The sequence below is a fragment of the Esox lucius genome, chromosome 8 (genome assembly GCF_011004845.1).
Source record: "Esox lucius isolate fEsoLuc1 chromosome 8, fEsoLuc1.pri, whole genome shotgun sequence".
NCBI lineage: Eukaryota > Metazoa > Chordata > Actinopteri > Esociformes > Esocidae > Esox > Esox lucius.
This window is the reverse complement of record NC_047576.1, coordinates 5,118,027-5,136,964: the sequence shown is the minus strand read 5'-3', so window position 1 is coordinate 5,136,964 and position 18,938 is coordinate 5,118,027. Positions and strand designations below refer to the sequence as shown.

General features: G+C 43.6%; 2 protein-coding genes across 4 annotated transcripts; one reads left to right on the top strand and one right to left on the bottom strand.

The window, feature by feature from the left end:
- Window positions 1–966: 966 nt before the first annotated feature.
- On the top strand, window positions 967–9,497 carry gpr17 (G protein-coupled receptor 17). Of its 2 annotated transcripts, none has more exons than XM_010902953.4 (3): window positions 967–1,368; window positions 6,555–6,808; window positions 7,385–9,497. In XM_010902953.4, exons 2-3 carry the CDS (start codon window positions 6,652–6,654, stop codon window positions 8,269–8,271), a joined length of 1,044 nt encoding a protein of 347 aa, XP_010901255.2. In that variant the 5' UTR covers window positions 967–1,368; window positions 6,555–6,651; the 3' UTR covers window positions 8,272–9,497. The 2 variants fall into 2 exon arrangements, with proteins under 2 accessions (XP_010901255.2, XP_010901254.2); XM_010902952.3 differs by having other exon boundaries at window positions 968–1,368; window positions 6,650–6,808.
- A 1,841-nt stretch (window positions 9,498–11,338) lies between these two features.
- LOC109616030 lies at window positions 11,339–13,911 on the bottom strand. Of its 2 annotated transcripts, XM_020048937.2 has the most exons (3): window positions 13,663–13,911; window positions 13,343–13,536; window positions 11,339–13,165 (listed from the first exon to the last, which is right to left on the bottom strand). In XM_020048937.2, the coding sequence occupies exons 1-3, from the start codon at window positions 13,862–13,864 to the stop codon at window positions 12,932–12,934; spliced, it is 630 nt and encodes a 209-aa protein (XP_019904496.2). In that variant the 5' UTR covers window positions 13,865–13,911; the 3' UTR covers window positions 11,339–12,931. The 2 variants fall into 2 exon arrangements, with proteins under 2 accessions (XP_019904496.2, XP_019904497.2); XM_020048938.2 differs by having other exon boundaries at window positions 13,343–13,911.
- Window positions 13,912–18,938: the final 5,027 nt, after the last annotated feature.

Here is an 18,938-nt window from a genome sequence, read left to right as displayed (position 1 = left end):
CATGCCAGTTTATGAAAGAAATATTTGCCCCCCCCAGTCTCACTCCTCCACATCTGTGTCTCTGATTATTCTGGGTTTTCCCGTGCCCCATAGAAGATGCCCCCAGCGCATCAGGGAACGGACAATCAAAGCCCCCCTGTTCTCCTCGTCTTTTACTCTCCCACCCTCTTGTTTTTTCGACTCGTCCCTCACGCTATACAGGGTGCACGGGGGGGCCACAGGGGGCCCAATCTCTCCATCTATCTCCGTCTCTATTCCTCCTTGATGACTTCAGACAGAGGATCCCCACAAAAGATCATCTCTGAGGCTTTAGTCATAAACTGCTCAGTTAAGAGCACAGTCTATCTTCCTCCTATTGGTAGGATGGGGGGGGGGTGGGGTGGGGGGGGAGTAGGAGGGGGTGGGGGGGGAGTAGGAGGGGGTGGGGAGGATTCCTCCTGAAGATCGCTTGAACCGCAGATGATGCCCGATTTCTTACACAGTCCAAAGCAGACACTATAATAGCACAATGCTCCGGTCAAATGTAGTGACCTACAGATGGAATAGGGTGAAATTCAGGACGTATTCATTGGATGCCTTACCACTAGAGCTGGGTTATTGGTTACCATGGTTGCCCACTTATTGCAACCGAGACCCGTCATTCTTTCTCTCAGCGCTGAACAGCGCTGCTCCTCCTGACTCGGCCTATTGTTGAGGGACACAAGTGGTCCTCAGAGCAGAGGACGGGAAGAATGGCTTGGGGCCAGGGGTCAGATTAAAAGCCTCCCCGTTGGGACTCTGAGTTTCTGTTATCAAATTAGTCAAGAAACAAAACAACTGCCAGAGTCTCAAGCCCAATAACTTCCTAGAAAGAGACGGAGAGAGAAAAGGGAGAGCGATGGAGGGGGAGAGAAAGGGAGGGAGGGGCAGAGTGAGGGACTAACAGAGATGGGAGTGGTGGTAGGACAAAGCGAGGGAGGGAGAAAAGGGATACAGTGGGGGGAGGTTTGATAGGACAGCATTCCTAACCTCCTGTTAGGAGCCTCCTGTCAGAGTGCAGAGCACAACTCCTCTGAGGAGATTCTGTTTGGTCCAAGAGGAGAGCTGCCCTGTGTAGGCTAGCCCCACCACTCTGGTTTGCCTTGAACCCTTCCCCAGACACACCGTTCTGCTGTTTCCGGATCAGCTGTTGACAGCCAGACCCACATCAACCCACCAGCCAGCCACGCCGTGCTGCTGCTCCAGGACCAGCTGTTGACAGCCAGACCCACATCAACCCACCAGCCAGCCACGCCGTGCTGCTGCTCCCGGACCAGCTGTTGACAGCCAGACCCACATCAACCCACCAGCCAGCCACGCCGCTGTCCACTGGACGGGCAGCCCGAGTGGGTGAGTCTGACCCCTCTCTGGTTTATTAGAGCATGTACCATGTAGTGGTGTTTTTTCGTGGTTCCATTACATTTTATGTTCCAGTCTCATTGCCCTCCCATAGTCCACTAGACTATTCTTAATCTAGTTCTCTCTGTCTTAGAGAAAGGGTTTCGTGGAAGACATTCATAAGGTGTTTGAAGCGTTTTTATTTTATCTCGTGGCCTTATTGTGTTCTGAAAGGCTCCAGGAAATTGTCAAGGTCCCATGGGGGTGAAGTGTAACAAACCCAGACAAGTATCAGTAATCATGGCTTGTGTCGTCTGGTTAACCTAACCCTAAGCCCAGCCTAACCCTAAATCTAACCTAAACCTAACCATACCCTCTGTCAGAATAATTGTACAAAAGTCAGAGAGTGGGTCATTGGGAATCTTCAGGTTGTTTCTTGAAGATTATGTGAAGTTTGCCACAGTGTTTTGTAGCTTTATAATTAGGTACATTTAGTTTAGCCTTTAGGTTGCCTGAGGAGAGAAACTCTTCACAGAAGACAGATTTACAGTGAAAGCCTATTATGTCCAGAGAGGTTTTAGCTTCGCATAGCAGCACATCAGTCCCATTCCCACTCAATGAATGGCACTGTATTCCCTGGGTAGCACATTACTTTAGACAAGAGCCCAATATCTTATATATACACTACTTCTGACCAGCATTATTCCCTATATAGTACACTACTTCTGACCAGCATTATTCCCTATATAGTACACTACTTCTGACCTGCATTATTCCCTAAATAGTACACTACTTCTGACCAGCATTATTCCCTAAATAGTACACTACTTCTGACCAGCATTATTCCCTAAATAGTACACTACTTCTGACCAGCATTATTCCCTATATAGTACACTACTTCTGACCAGCATTATTCCCTATATAGTACACTACTTCTGACCAGCATTATTCCCTATATAGTACACTACTTCTGACCAGCATTATTCCCTATATAGTACACTACTTCTGACCAGCATTATTCCCTATATAGTACACTACTTCTGACCAGCATTATTCCCTAAATAGTACACTACTTCTGACCAGCATTATTCCCTAAATAGTACACTACTTCTGACCAGCATTATTCCCTAAATAGTACACTACTTCTGACCAGCATTATTCCCTATATAGTACACTACTTCTGACCAGCATTATTCCCTATATAGTACACTACTTCTGACCAGCATTATTCCCTATATAGTACACTACATCTGACCAGCATTATTCCCTATATAGTACACTACTTCTGACCAGCATTATTCCCTATGTGGTGCACTACTTTACACCAGAGCATATAGTACGTTACTTATATATATAAATAGTGTCCTACCTCAAATAATGTCTTTGACTGATCTCTGAATACTAGGCAGCACGTCAAATGAACCTGCTGGTTATAGGGCTCTGGTCAAAAGTAGTGCACTCTGTAGGAAATAGGACACCATTTGGGACACAGATCCTGTCAGATCCAGAAACAAACTGCCCTTTTCCCACTTTGTGCTAACCAATCCTCTCCACTGCCTGGCTGGTGCGACTAAATGCTCCCATAGATTTACAAATTAGATCAATGGGGTGGAAGCTTTGGGGGCCACTTACAGGCATCTTCTGAGGGATTTGTGCGATGAACGCACTGGTCTGGAGGGTTAGTGGATTGTCTAATACACACACACACTCACATGGTAACTGTTACTGGAGCGTGGTACTACTCCAGGTCTGTGTCTGTTGACTGCCAGTAGGACGGCTGCCCCTCCTTTTGGAAACCTGGAGCCTGTCCAAAATGGCCCTGGTCTCTAGATCGTGCCTTTCTGAACTGAGCTGGCTTTGTGCTATTTTAAGGACAAGTAAAGTAAACAAAGTCACAACACACTATGGAAATAAATGAAAACACTAGTTAAAAATAACACAATGTGAGGGGAACTGGTCGACATTTGGGATTAGGACCCTGGTGAAAAGCAGGACACTACATTGTGAACCCGGGGAGATTTGGGCCGTCTCAGATGAGAAGCTCCTTCAAGCTGAAGAGGCGGAAGGCTACATGAGAAATGCTGTTCTCTCCAAATCCCAGCACTCCATTAACACTGTTCCACCCTGCAAATGAAGAACGCACATGGACCAGCGCCATTCTGCCACATCTGCCTGAGTCCTTATGAGATTCCCAAATCACACCCTGTCCCCTAAATAATGCCCTGCACGTGATCAGGGCCCCTTGTTTAAAAGCAGTGCACTAACTAGGTGACATTTGGGAGGTAAGCCCGCTGGCCTTCGAGAGCTTTCAAAGTATAAATTGGACAAAGGGAGTGTGGAATGTCTCCAGGACAAGCCCAGATCCACAGTTACACTACTTGGAACAAGTCTTTCATCGTTTGGTTCTTCTGCTAAGTGTTGTTTCCTCCCACTGAAACACTCCCCGACATCTGTGGAATAATAAGCATCTCTGTGGTGTTTTTCTAGTAGCCTCTGGGAATATTTATCTTTGGCCTTATTGTTTGGCTAACGGCTCACAGCTGACCTGGTCTTGGCCGTTTTTTGGCCGTCGAGCATCACGGGACACCAAAGGTGTGCCACTGGAAAGGTGTAGGAGGCTATAGAAATGTACAGGGCATTTCTGTGTCGGAGATAACATAACCTTGTGGACAAACTGCAAAAAAGGGTGAAGAGATTTAAATGTGCTCGTTTGAAAGAGGCTTACATGAAACCACTCAGAAAAGTCCTTAACCCTCCTCTCCAGCCAGTCAACAGTTACATCTGTTGGGACCAGAATGCCACATAGAACATATGTTATTGGATGGACGGCTGTGCTTATGGCCAGAGTAACACGACTTCTACACCACCTGGCGCTCAGTTCGGCCGTTCTATCTGAGGGGGAAGATCCACCAGGTAATCTATTATAAAGTGACATCGGAAAGCTGGGCCGGACCAGGACTTGCTGAGGGATAGCAGGGTGTGGCTCCGAAAAACACTATTTTAAATCTTGCCTGGCCGGATTGCCAAGTGGGAAGCGTTTGCAGACTACAGACCATTAGTCCACTGAAGTCACAAAGCAGTCCTTTTATGCATATTTAAAAATAATCTCTTCATGTCCATTATGTGTTTTATTAGTTGTTGAACATAAATCCTATTTGCATACACACACACTGAATGGCTGATGAGATTACTCCGATACACAGCCTTTGCTCTGTTTTAATAGTCAGCATTGTAACGTCACAAAGGTAGCCAAAGTTAAATCCCACACACACAGGCTGAAATCTCTGTGTTTTTAAACAGCTCTTACAGCTATTGCACAAAAGGGTGATGTCATAATGTTCACAATTTAGTACTGTTAAGCCGACCATACACTCCCCTAAAGGATTATTAGGAACACCTGTTCAATTTCTCATTAGTGCAATTATCTAATCAACCAATCACATGGCAGTTGCTTTAATGCATTCAGGGGTGTGATCCTGGTCAAGACAATCTCCTGAACTCCAAACTGAATGTCAGAATGGGAAAGAAAGGTGATTTAAGCAATTTTGAGCGTGGCATGGTTGTTGGTGACAGACGGGCCGGTCTGAGTATTTTACAATCTGCTCAGTTACTGGGATTTTCACGCACAACCATTTCTAGGGTTTACAAAGAATGGTGTGAAAAGGGAAAAACATCCAGTAATCGGCAGTCCTGTGGGCGAAAATGCCTTGTTGATGCTAAAGGTCAGAGGAGAATGGGCCGACTGATTCAAGCTGATTAGAAGAGCAACTTTGAATGAAATAACCACTCGTTACAACCGAGGTATGCAGCAAAGCATTTGTGAAGCCACAACACGCACAACCTTGAGGCGGATGGGCTACAACAGCAGAAGACCCCACCGGGTACCACTCATCTCCACTACAAATAGGAAAAAGAGGCTACAATTTGCACATGCTCACCAAAATTGGACAGTTGAAGACTGGAAGAATGTTGCCTGGTCTGATGAGTCTCGATTTCTGTTGAGACATTCAGATGGTAGAGTCAGAATTTGGCGTAAACAGAATGAGAACATGGATCCATCATGCCTTGTTACCACTGTGCAGGCTGGTGGTGGTGGTGTAATGGTGTGGGGGATGTTTTCTTGGCACACTTTAGGCCCCTTAGTGCCAATTGGGCATCGTTTAAATGCCACGGCCTACCTGAGCATTGTTTCTGACCATGTCCATCCCTTTATGACCACCATGTACCCATCCTCTGATGGCTACTTCCAACAGGATAATGCACCAGGTCACAAAGCTCGAATCATTTCAAATTGGTTTCTTGAACATGACAATGAGTTCACTGTACTGAATAGGTCCCCAGTCACCAGATCTCAACCCAATAGAGCATATTTGGGATGTGGTGGAACGGGAGCTTCGTGCCCTGGATGTGCATCCCACAAATCTCCATCAACTGCAAGATGCTATCCTATCAATATGGGCCAACATTTCTAAAGAATGCTTTCAGCACCTTGTTGAATCAATGCCACGTAGAATTAAGGCAGTTCTGAAGGCGAAAGGGGGTCAAACACAGTATTAGTATGGTGGGCTTAATAATCCTTTAGGTGAGTGTATAGTGTGGAAATATATATTTTGTTGGTCTTTATGCCAGGCACTCATATGCAAATATCAAGTATGCAAAATTATTTCTCGCAGTCATTTGACAAAAATGTGTGGCTTCAGCTCTGAGACAGTCCAGCCTCTGACAGGAAGGGTGAGGCTCACTTTCCTCACTTCCTCTGTCCATCTCTTAATCACGGTGAATCTCCTTCTGTCTCTCTCCTCCTGTCTCTCCCCTCTCTTTCTTCCTCCCTTGCTGTGAATTATAATACTATGAACTGCGGTTTGACAGATTGCCACTAACGTGTCAGAGAGCTGCTGTGGTGAAGTGTTTCTGAGATCTTTTGTAACTTTCCTCTTTACTGTTGTAACCTGGAATATGATCATATTCTGAGGAACCTTTATTAGCTGTATATATTAGATTTGATATGATTTTGTCAATGGAATTAAATATAAATAAATCAGCCCTTCCTTGTATTGAATCTCAACAGTTTCTTCTCAAATCACTATTTAAGTGTGTTTTCTAACGTCTGTCCTATTTACTTCTCTGCATCTCTATTTAAATGTATTCTCTAACATCTGTCTTATCTACTTCTCTGCATCTCCTCAATCTCTCTCCAGTGCCCCTCTTTCTCTTCCTATCTTTGTCTTTGCTCTCCTCATCTTTCTATTTCTCGCACTTTCCTCTCTCTCTCTCTCTCTCTCTCTGTCTCCAGAGATGAAGATGGAGTCCACTACCACCACATACAACCAGTCAATGACACCCCTCCTGTTTAACTTGTCGTCAACAAACAGCTGTGCTCCTGTGGACAACACAGTGGAGAACATGGTGTTCGGAGGTTACTACATACTGGTCTTCCTGCTGGCGCTCAACGGTAATGTTCTCATATAAATACAGCAAGTCATTTAATGTTATTTTAAAACAGCATGTAATTTAATGTTATGTTATCATAATACAGCATGTCATTAAATGTTATTATAATACAGCATGTCATTAAATGTTAAGTTATTATAATACAGCATGCCATTAAATGTTCTGTTATTATAATACAGCATGTCATTAAATGTTGTTATCATAATACAGCATGTCATTTAATATGTTATTTTAATACAACATGAAATGTAATATTATGTTGTCTTAATACAGCATGTCATTTAATGTTATCATAATACGGAATGTAATTCAATCTAACGTCATCTTAACACAGTATGTAATTTCACTGTAATTTGGAACTACTGTAGTTTAGACCTACTGTAATTTATACCTACTGTAATTTAGACTTGCTATGATTTAGACGTACGGTAGTTAAAACTTCCTAAGAGCCCCAGTAGTTCATACCTCCAAAAGACTGTCCATATTTTGGAAAAAGGTGTTGCCATCATGATTGTAACGATAGGCTGAGATCCGCTAATGAAGACCACTCTCTCTCTCTCTCTCTCTGAAAATCTAGGCAATGCCCTAGCCCTGTGGGTGTTCTCCCGGCAGCGCGGCACGTCCTCCCCGGCCAACGTCTTCCTGCTTCACCTGGCCGTGGCTGACCTGTCCTACGTCATCATTCTGCCGCTCCGGGCCACCTACCACCTGACCGGCGGCCACTGGCCGTTCGGCGAGGTTCCGTGCCGCCTGGCCGGGTTCCTGTTCTATGTCAACATGTACGCCAGTCTGTACTTCCTGGCGTGCGTGGCGGGGGACCGCTACCTCGCCGTGGTACACGCTGTCAGGTCGTTGAAAGTACGCCGCGCCCGCACTGCCCACATCGTCAGCTTGCTGCTGTGGGCTTTGGTCGTCATCTCAATGGCGCCCCTGCTGGTCACTCGGCAGACTGCGAAGGTGGAGGGGATGACTGTGTGCCTGCAGCTGTACCGGGAAAAGGCCTCTCGGAAGGCCCTCATCTCTCTAGCCGTCGCCTTCACCCCGCCGTTCCTCTCCACTCTGTCCTGCTACCTGCTCATCATCCACAGCCTAAGGAGGGGCTCCCGGCTGGAGCCGCAGCTCAAACTGCGCGCCCTGCGGACCATTGGGCTGGTCATGCTGATCTATGTGGTGTGCTTCTTGCCGTACCACGCCTCCAGAGCCACCTTCATCCTGGGGTACGCTCACCCTGACGTCTCCTGCCAGACCAGACGGGGTCTCTCCCTCGCCAACCGTTTCACCTCCTCCCTCACCTGTCTTAACGGCGCCCTGGACCCTCTGGTCTACCTGTTTGGAGCGGAGAAGTTCCGAGGCACGGTGAAGAGGCTGTTTTGCCGGGACAAGGCTGGGGGATCTGGTGCCACCAGTGGAGTGGAGCTGAAGGGAACCCACGAAAGCTCAATCAGCGCCAAGTCAGAGTTCTGAGGGAAATTTAAGTTCAGAAAAACGAATGCGTTTGCGGTTTCTTAGAAATTGGAACTTGTTTTCAGCAAACGGGACATGCTTTATTGAGATTCTGAACCATGAACTTCTAAGGCAGGAACTATTATTATTTTTCCTCATAGACAATGTATTTCATTAAATGGAAATGTATGACTTTTTTCTAATCAGCCAATTAGGTAAACGTCTCTGATTACTAAATTATTTGTGTTTCGTTTTGTAAACTTGCAGATATATTGTTCGAGACGCCACCTTCCGAGGTAGTTTGAGCCACGGTTCGAACAAGCACCTCCTAGGGTTTGCAAGTGTGAAGGCAATTTGGAACTGTTATCAAGTTTCTGTGACGTGCGCACGCATATTGCTCTATTTTTTCCTGCGATTGACTGCGACAATCCTGCGTGGTACTCTTCGAACAGTATGAATTAAAACTCTGTGGAAATTATTATGGCAACCAAGATAAGTCTGTCTTATTTTCTCTCACGTAATGTAAACTCAGGCTGATGAGTCACCTGGGAGACGGCTTCCAACTGATGTCTTCGTATTTCCAATTTCAATTAATTACTTATATCAACTTATAATCAACTGGAAGTAGAGATGAGAATCGATGGGTAACAATTTTGTTGTTATTCTGTCCAATATTTCACAAGAACACAAAAAACCTTTTAGCTCCTCAGTATGGCTTTGACCATTATTGTTAGTAGACCTTGTTTCCGGGTCTTCTCAATCTTAAAATAACTATTTTGAATAATTCCTATTATGCTTCAGACAAGTATATTCATTTAATGTCTATAATTATATCACAATCTTATCTCCCAAATTAAAGGCCTTCCAATAATGTTGGCTAATAAACATATTTTTCATCGTATACCAAAAATGTGTCATTTCAAAAGTAGATAGAGGCTAAATATCTTGCCATCTAGCTAAACACTCTGCATTGTTTGACAATGAAGTAAGCTGTCTGTTTTCAAATGTATGTGATTGTAATTTAGTTTATAAGTCTCTTTGTTATATTTGTTTCTATTTGATGCATTATAAGCTGAATGTGTTCTCTGATATATTACAACTTTGTTTCGCATTAGGGGAGTTTTTTGGGCATAAGATTCTAAGAGCAGTGATCACATTCTGTGCGCTTTAATCAACTGCTCTGACATAAAATGTCATATTTATGTAGCTTTATGTTTGCATCTTAAATTAATAAACTGGTAGATACAGTATTTTGTGATTTGTTTTACCTTATATTGGCACAGTGTAGAAGTCATTCAAGATCCCTGGGCCTGATAATTTATCCTGGCTGCGATTGTCAAAGCCGTACACTTGAATTAATACAAACCTGATATTTCTGGAAGAAAATATCCGCCACTGTAACTAGTGTTGTAACCCGTCCCGTATAATACGGGATCGTCCCGTATTGAAAAATAAAATGCACTGTCCCTTACAGAATAAATACGGGACGCGATTTGTCCCGTTTTTTCGTGCACACCCTACTTTCCGTTTTCATAAGCTTGGATTGACACGAGAAATAATAAAACCAAAAGAGTTTAATAAAACATAGCAGGAGAAGTATTAAATCAGAATGACAGGCGAGTTGTCTGTCACTCAACGTCATCGTTGCCCTGGTTACGGAGACTCAGACGCAGTTGACAGTTCTTTAAGCAGAAGATACGACCTTCCGGACCCACGAGCTGTGTGTGTATGTGTGAGAGAAATTTAACCAATATCCCACTTGGTGGAAAGTCAAGTCACTGTTATTTATATAGCACATTTATAAACAACGGGAGTTGACCCAAAGTGCTTTACAGTCGAGGCAGATGGATTTATATTTGCCTCAAAACAGGTATATGTGCAGGCGCTAGAACAAACGTTTTGGACAGGCTTTTGATTTCCATGTCACTTATCAACATAGAATATTTAATCGGGTTTGGGGCCGCTGGCAAGGTGTCCCTTATTTTTCCACACTGAAGGTGGCAACCCTAGCCGTAAACCAACATTACGGACAATACAAAGGCAGTGGTGCTTTCTGGTTCTACTCTTCTTTTCAGTTGAGTTAATTCACTCAAGTTCCTATCTCAAGCTCCTATCTCAAGTAGAGGGATATTCCCAAAAAATGCAAGATTCCCTGAACATATCCGGCTTCTCTTAACCAGATGACAGGAAGTTTTTGGTTCTAGAATGGATGATTGTCGTTTAAATCATTAGGTTAAGTAAAGCGCAGATGTTGTTTCGACCTCTTGCACGCAACATTTAAAAAGTTTATCATGATGAGGACAGCAAACGCGACCAACGTCTTGGTGTCAAAACAGGACAATATTTTAGTAGGTTTGAACCATAGGTGTCATTTACACGGGGGCGCTGGGGACATGTCCCCACCACTTTTTGAAATGGCTGATTTTGTCCCCACCACTTTTTGAAAGCATTTGGTTAAAATGTTCTGAAAAATCAAAAAGCAAACCAATAAATGTTAAAGGTTTATTTGCACAAAATAAAACATGCAATGCAGTTTAGATACAGAAAGAAACAATGTACATTGTCCAAAAAAAGTAACTTAAACAAAATAAACTATTAGTGATTCTAAAATTACCCAAAAACATGCATGGGCCGATCAGTAACTTGAGCAAATTCTTGACACAGTTTCTTCTTGTCCAAGTTATACATTCTCTCTCTGTGAACATGACAAACAGCCACACTGTTGCTTCAGCAGATGAGGCAGGAACAACGAGCAACAAACGCAGAAGTGCCTCAACTTGACTGAAGAGACCATGGACCTCAGGAACCATGTTCCTCATGATTTCTGTCACTTCTGAGCAGGTTTTGTAGGTGTAATTGGCAGTGAACATGGCCAGCTGCATCTTTAGGGACTGGAACTGCAGCTCTGGATACAGGTCAACCACATCATCAACTTGACCAGAGAGTAGGACTTTCTCCAGCTTGACCAGGTGCTGTAGCCCTTCCTGTTCAAACCGCTTTTTTTTTAATTCAAAATATTCACAAACTTGCTTACCATATCATCAACTATCTGATATTCCGATTCTCAAATACATGGAAGTGAGTGTGTTTGGTCTTTTAAAAACCTTCATAAATAATCTTGATCTATAACGTGAGATGGGTGCCGCAATGTTGTCCTGTCAGTCGGATTTAGAGCACGTAATTCATCAGTTTCTCCCGAAATACATACAAGAAAGTGGCCGGTGAACTGTGAGAAGAACAGAGTAAACTTAATAGTTACTTCCACCTATGTTTGTCTGATATGAATAACACTTCGGCAAATTATATTTGAATAGATTGTAATTGCTGCTTCCACAGCCATCAGTGTGTATTTGACAAACTCCAAATGTATTATTTTACTCGTGCTTATGTGTATTGAAATGTCTGAAACCTAAAATAAACATTATGAGGTTGAAAACACTGCATAGCTGTGATATATGACAGCGCTGAGCGCGTCCGACTCTGGCCAGCCCACGTGCGAAAGCACTGTTTGAATCTGGCAGTTAAGCGACGTCATTCATAATACAATGTGGGACCGTACTCTCGGGCACAGAAGTAAAAATCCCATATATGCGACCATAACGGTCATTTTTTATGCTGAGTATTTTCGTGTTTTTGACTGGCCTACGCTATGCCCTATTTTGATGCGCGGCGCCGTTATTCAATATTTTTCCCGTCCTGCTGTTTTTTTCATCTGATCTTTTGTCCCCACCACTTTTCAACACAAACTGACGCCCCTGGTTTGAACAAACCTTTCTCTAAAAATAGCGTCCATATATTTCGTTTTTATCTGCTTCCAGGATCGTTTTGTTCCCTTGGGATTATGCTATAGGTGTTGTCATGAAAAGCACAGTTTATATGGGTTACATTGGACAGGTCGAGTTTGCCAGATAAATGTCTATCTGTGGAAAATAAAATCTAAAGGAGTCAAATAATTTGTAAATCGCGGCGCATAATACAGGCTCTTTTGTCAATGAGATTTTCTGGGACGACAGGCCATAGTGATGGAATAAAATTTGATTGGTGGATAAGCTCCGTGTTTCATTCACTTGGACTGGATAAGAAACATTTTACCTAGTAGTTTGGGTTCAAGATAATTCGTTTCTATGGTTCCTGATCAGGCTATATGCTATGTTTTTGGAGTCGAAAACTAGCGTGCTCAGTGGCGACTCAAGCCTTTTGGAAGGTATAAGCAACTCCCCTAACAGTCTGGGCTTCACCAGTGGTCCAGGTTCTAAGCCACCGTGTATGTTGCTTATGCCTAGAACCGGCCCTCCTTGAGCTTTTTAATCCAGCTTTCTGGAATAGCCCTCAGGTGTCCTGAGAAATCATAAATGAAAATCATAAATCAAGGGGGAGTGGAGTGACAGATGACAACTCCTCAAATGGCACACTCCGGATCACACTATATTTTGTCATTTGGATCTGGTCCAGCACGGCTTGAGGCAGTACTTCCAGGGGTAGACGGGGTCCCTCTGGTAGACGCGCCGGCGCCTTTCTATAGCCGGCACGGTCTTGTAGCGCCGGCCGCAGTCGATGCAGCAGTACGGCCTAGCCTTGGGCTCACACGCGTGAGGTTTCCCCTCGCTAATGGTGCCGAATATGGCACAGTCTGGACAGAGGGCGTGCAGTTCGCCAACCGCGGCGGGCACTTAGGCCGTCGTTAGAATAAATAGTCTGTGGAAACAACCTCCTTGGGCGGCGCCCACAGGCCCGAACTCTGGTGCTCTGCTTTCTCGTCGTCCTCGTCGTCCCCTTCATCATCTCCCTCCTCGACAGGGTTACCTTCATCCTCAGACTCGTCACTCAGACAGACGGCCGTCTCGGCGGTGGCGTCGCTGTCATCCTCCATGCCACACAGCATGTGATCACCGTGATTCTGTAGAGGCAGCACCGCCTGCACGATGGAACACGCTGAGCAACACAGACTGACGCCTCGATGTGATGCCACGATGTGATGCCACATTGACAGGAATACCACTTAATATAATTGCATTCAAGTTATTTCGATACGTTTCACAAGCAAAATTGTACTTCACGGGGCAAAGGATATGAGCGTTGATGTTGTACTCACCAAAGAATTTCCAGCCGACACTGTGGTAGGTGATGGGAACAGGGCAGGACAGGGTGAAGCATACGGTGGGCCTGTCAAGAGCTTCCCAGAGACACCGGAGAGCTGAGCTGATGCCCCCAGTGGACTACTTGAGTTAAGCTCTTCAAACGCAAACGGCGTTGAGGTGTCTTTGCGATGTGTACTCAACTCAACACCTGTGATTTTAACATCAAAACCATTGTTGCCATCAAACCCAGAAAAAGACTGCAGCGTAAACATTCTCAGATAACGATAAGTGTGGATGTTTGAAGGATGAATCCCAGAAGACAATGGTCACTTACCACTGGGCTTTAAGTGCATTAACGGCAATGAAAACACTTGAGGTGACCTGTGTAGCATTTTGGAAGGATCATATCCAACATCTCTTGTGCGTTTCAACTGAAAAGTAAATGGGGGGTCATTTCCCCTACAACTTATAAATGCTTTTAACAGGGACCTTGGATCTAGTAAATTCAATGTGAGAAGGAAGCAGGGAGAGGGCATGAAACTCAGAGAGGCTGAGATTGAAGAAGCGAAGCGAGACTTACCAGTGTAATATAAATAGGACAATTCCCAGCAACTTTAAGAACAAGCACTTTATATTGGAGTGGGGTAAATTGGATATATAGATATTCATGAGTCTAGCAAAACATCTAATTCTCCATCCTGCAGCAGTTGGCCGGACAATAGGATGTGACATAATTAAGTGGTGAGGACCAACGGGAGGACCTGGCAGGAGAAAAGGATGTGACATCATGCAGCAGTGAGGACTAACAAGAGGATGTGACATCATGCAACAGTGGAAACTAATGAGAGGCGCTGCACGATTCCTGGACAGACTTGCTGTTATCACTGAACTTGGTGAGGTCTTTACACATCTAAAGTGAGAAAATGAGCAAAGGTTTTGCAATGAACATTAATTAAAGGGGAGACAAATTTTACATTTGATATCAGAAAATGAGTGGAATCATTGTGGAATAATTTTTCCACAACATCTGTTATAACTAAATAATTTTGTGGGCATACAAAGGAGACTACCATGCCTAATTTCTATTGGTCTACAGAGGCTGCACCCGGCTTCTGTTTTCAAATTAAAACCTGCATTTAAACCCTCTCCTCCTCAAGCCCATCCAAACAATGGCAAACTAAACAATGGCAGACTAAACATAATGCAAATTGGTAACATACAGCGGCCTTCGGAATGTTCAGACCCCTTCACTTTCTCCACATTATGTTGTGCTATAGACTTAATTTACAATTAATAAAATGTTTTTTTTTTTTGCCATGAATCTAAGCACATTACCCCACAATGATGTAAGTTTGAAAATTTCGTGAAAATGAATAAACAAATATGTCACGTTCATTGCACACTGCCTTAGCAGCTGAGCAAGCAAGCACGTTTATTTATATAAAACAGGGGGGAATCTAACCACCTGAAATAACAAGGTGGACTCTAATCACAAGAACCAGAGCGACATGCTCTGTTCTCTTGGTCCTGGTTAAAATTCTAGTAGCAGCATTCTGAATGAGCTGCAGCTGTTTTACAGTATTTTTGGGGAGTCCAGTTAAGAGGCCATTAAAGTAGTAAACCCTTCTAGAGATAAAAGCATGGATAAGCTTCTCTTGGTCTTTTTGGGACACCAAGCCCTTCATTCTGGCTATATTTTTAAGATGCTAGAATGCTGTTTTGGAGACCGCTTTGATATGACTGGTGAACATGAGATCGGAGTCTGTCAGAACACTTAGATTATGCACTTGGTCCCTAGTTTTAGGGCCTGAGAATCCAGCTCTTTACTAATACTGGTTCTCGTATTTCTGTTGCCAAACACAATAATCTCTGTTTTATCTTGGTTTAATTTTAGACAATTTTGGTTCATCCAGGCATTTATGCACTCTAAAGTGACAGTGAGTCTATTGATCATTAGTCTTACAGTTGGAGAGCCATATATATTTGAGTATCTTCTGCATAGGGTTTTGGGGTGGTGCCGACTTTCACTACATTCACAGTCTGGCAATGGCATATGGCTGATGTGGAATTACCGACCTTTGTGGATGAGGGAAAAAAACTGCTGGTTCTTCTCGGTGCTAGCTGACCTGGTGGAGGCGTACTACAGCCCCAACATGGGTCTAGTTACACACCTGCAGTTCCCTGTCCAGAAAGAGGAGGAGCCAGAGGAAGAGCCAGGTGAGGTGATATCTATCTGTCTACAGTTGTGTGCATAAGTTTGCATACCCTGGCAGAAATTGGGATATTTTGGCATTGATCTTGAAAATATGACTGATCATGCAAAAAACTGTCTTTTATTTAAGTATAGTGACCATATGAGGCCATTTATTATCACATAGTTGTTTGGCTCCTTTTTAAATCATAATGATAACAGAAATCACCCAAATGGCCCTGAGCATAAGTTTACATTCCCTTGAATGTGTGGCCTTGTTACAGACACACAAGGTGACACACACAGGTGAAAATGGCAATTAAAGGTGAATTTCCCACACCTGTGGCTTTTTAAATTGCAATAAGTGTCTGTTTATAAATAGTCAATGAGTTTGTTAACTCTCACGTGGATGCACTGAGCAGAATACATACTGAGCCATGGGGAGCAGAAAAGAACTGTCAAGAAATCTGCGCTAAAACGTAATGGCATTTTATATAGATGGAAAAGGATATAAAAAGATATGAAAAGCCTTGCAAATGCCAGTCAATACTGTTCAATCACTTATAAAGAAGTGGAACATTCTGGGAACTTGATACCAAGCCAAGGTCAGGTAGACCAAGAAAAATGTCAGCCAAAACTGCCAGAAGAATTGTTTGGGATAGAAAGAAAATCCACAGGTAACCTCAGGAGAAATACAAACTGCTCTGGAAAAAGACGCTGTGGTTGTTTCAAGGAGCACAATATGACGATACTTGAACAAAAATGAGCTGCATGGTCGAGTTGCCAGAAAGAAGCCTTTACTGTGCCAATGCCACAAAAAAGCCTGATTACAATATGCCCGACAACACCTCACAGCTTCTCGCACACTGTAATTTGGACTGACGAGACTAAAATAGAGCTTCATGGTCACAACCATAAGCACTGTTTGGAGAGGGGTCAACAAGGCCTATAGTGAACAGAATACTATCCCCACTGTGAAGCATGGTGGTGGCTCACTGATGTTTTGGGGGTGTGTGAGCTCTAAAGGCACAGGGAATCTTGTGAAAATGTATGGCAAGATGAATGCAGCATGTTATCAGAAAATACTGCCAGACTATTTGCATTCTTCTGCACAAAAGCTGCGCATGGACTTTACAGCACGACAATGACCCTAAGCACAAGGCCAAGTTGACCATCCAGTGGTTACAGCAGAAAAAGGTGAAGGTTCTGGAGTTCCCATCACTGTCTCCTGACCTTAATATCATTGTGCCACTCTGGGGAGATCTCAAACAGGAGGTTCATAGAAGACGACCAAAGACTGCAACCTTTTGGAACGATCCGGATCTTTCCCCGGAAAACGATTTGAACTGGCTGAACTGTTCATCAATTCAGAACGCATATCCCTCTTATAATCATCTGGGCGAAAATGCCGACCGCAGACGCGGATGTTTCGATATTTGGCCACTGTTGTGTTGACATCGTAATTATCGTTTTTGAAATGTCACTCCTTTTTGTGCTTTCTTGTGATGAGTGCAGCAAGGTACAGAACACCACACAAGCATGATGATGACCGTCGGTGTCTCAAAACCTCTGTTTATTATCTCTTCATCTACAGTATCTGTATTTTCTTCCTCTTTTGAATTGGTTTGAGAGATTGCATCCAATTTTATTCTGCGTTAATGTTAACGGAGTGTAAGAACCGTCACAGCCTACCGACATTAAATGATGCACCTTACGTCTGGCCCTCTGAGAGACGTGCCTTAACCACCACATTCCTTACTATTGTGACATTGCAGTCGAGGGTCTTGAACGGAGGTGTGAAACCCGTTCCATGGAGGCCCGTTTGCTGGTTTTCGATCCCACCTTGTTCTTAATTAATTAGGTCACTAATTGGTTAGTTTCTACCCTCACATGTTTAGGCCTGAACTGGGAACCAATTTATTAGAAAAACCAAAAACCTGCAGACACTCGGCCCTCAGTGGAAATGGTTTGACACACCTTTTACCAATAGTTCTGACCTGAAAGAAAACCAGTATGTTGGCCTTTTCATGGTTACATTCACTTGGAAAATTTATAAATGGTTACCGATAAAACGTTTTGCTCATGTTTGCAATTAGATTGAAAAGTCACATGCATAGGAAACACCAGGCTGACCAAACCAGATCCTAACTCACAGATTCTTACCCAAGAATGCAAAATAAAAAAGAATAAAATAGGCAACAAACAGCGGTGACAATAACATGTAAGATTAGTGGAGATTTATTACTCGTGTGCACAGGCTGCCAGTTCAGAGGCAGACACAGGGTGGAAGCCTCCTAACAGGACTGACGTGTCATTGTGTAAGGCTCTGGGTTTATTTATAGGTCATGACACAAGCTGTGGTCTGCCAGCAGACTTTTTTTTTTTTTTCTTGCAAGATTTCCTGTCCACTAGCTAAACATTCTTAGCAGTAGCTGTTACTGCAGAGGAAAGAGAACAGGGAGAGTGAGAAATGTTAGGGGGATCTCCAGTGTCACTGTGTGTGTGTGTGTGTGTGTGTGTGTGTGTGTGTGTGTGTGTGTGTGTGTGTGATTGTGAGTCCCCACAAGGATAGTAAAACCATGAGAGAAAAAAAAGGTTTTTTTGGCAGGTCATTTTCACCTTACGTTTAGGGATAGGAATTGGATAAGGCATACAATTTAATTGATTAAATAAATTTCCTCCTGGGTAAAACAAGTAGGCCATTGTAAACTCACTGTAGGCCCAGAACGTAGTTAAGTCAGTAGTGTAGATAGTCAGACCAAGTCAGTAGTGTGGGTAGTCAAACCAAGTCAGTAGTGTGGGTAGTCAAACCAAGTCAGTAGTGTAGGTAGTCAGACCAAGTCAGTAGTGTGGGTAGTCAGACCAAGTCAGTAGTGTGGGTAGTCAAACCAAGTCAGTAGTGTGGGTAGTCAGACCAAGTCAGTAGTGTGGGTAGTCAGACCAAGTCAGTAGTGTGGGTAGTCAAACCAAGTCAGTAGTGTAGGTAGTCAGACCAAGTCAGTAGTGTAGGTAGTCAAACCAAGTAAGTGGTGTAGGCGTAGCAAAAAAACTTCACATGACTACTTCCCTTTTCAGACCAGCCTGCATCCCAAAAGACACCCTGTATAATGCCACATTTTGACTAGACCTGGTTGGAGTCCACTATACATGCAATAGAGTTTTATATGGGATAAAATTCAGCACAGTCCACAAGATTCAAAGTGATCTTCCCTCTGAGCAACATTAAAGTAACAGTGGTTGAATAGGATTAATGTTTTGGCCTAGGTAGGTTGGGTTAATAATTAAAACAGTCTAATGGAAATTGCTGACCAAATGTCTAGCTTAATCCATGTGTGAGTGTGTGTATGAGAATTAGTGTTTTGTTTGTGGTGTTAAGTCACAGTGGTGACTGCCGTCCTCAATCTCTCTCTCCCTCAATA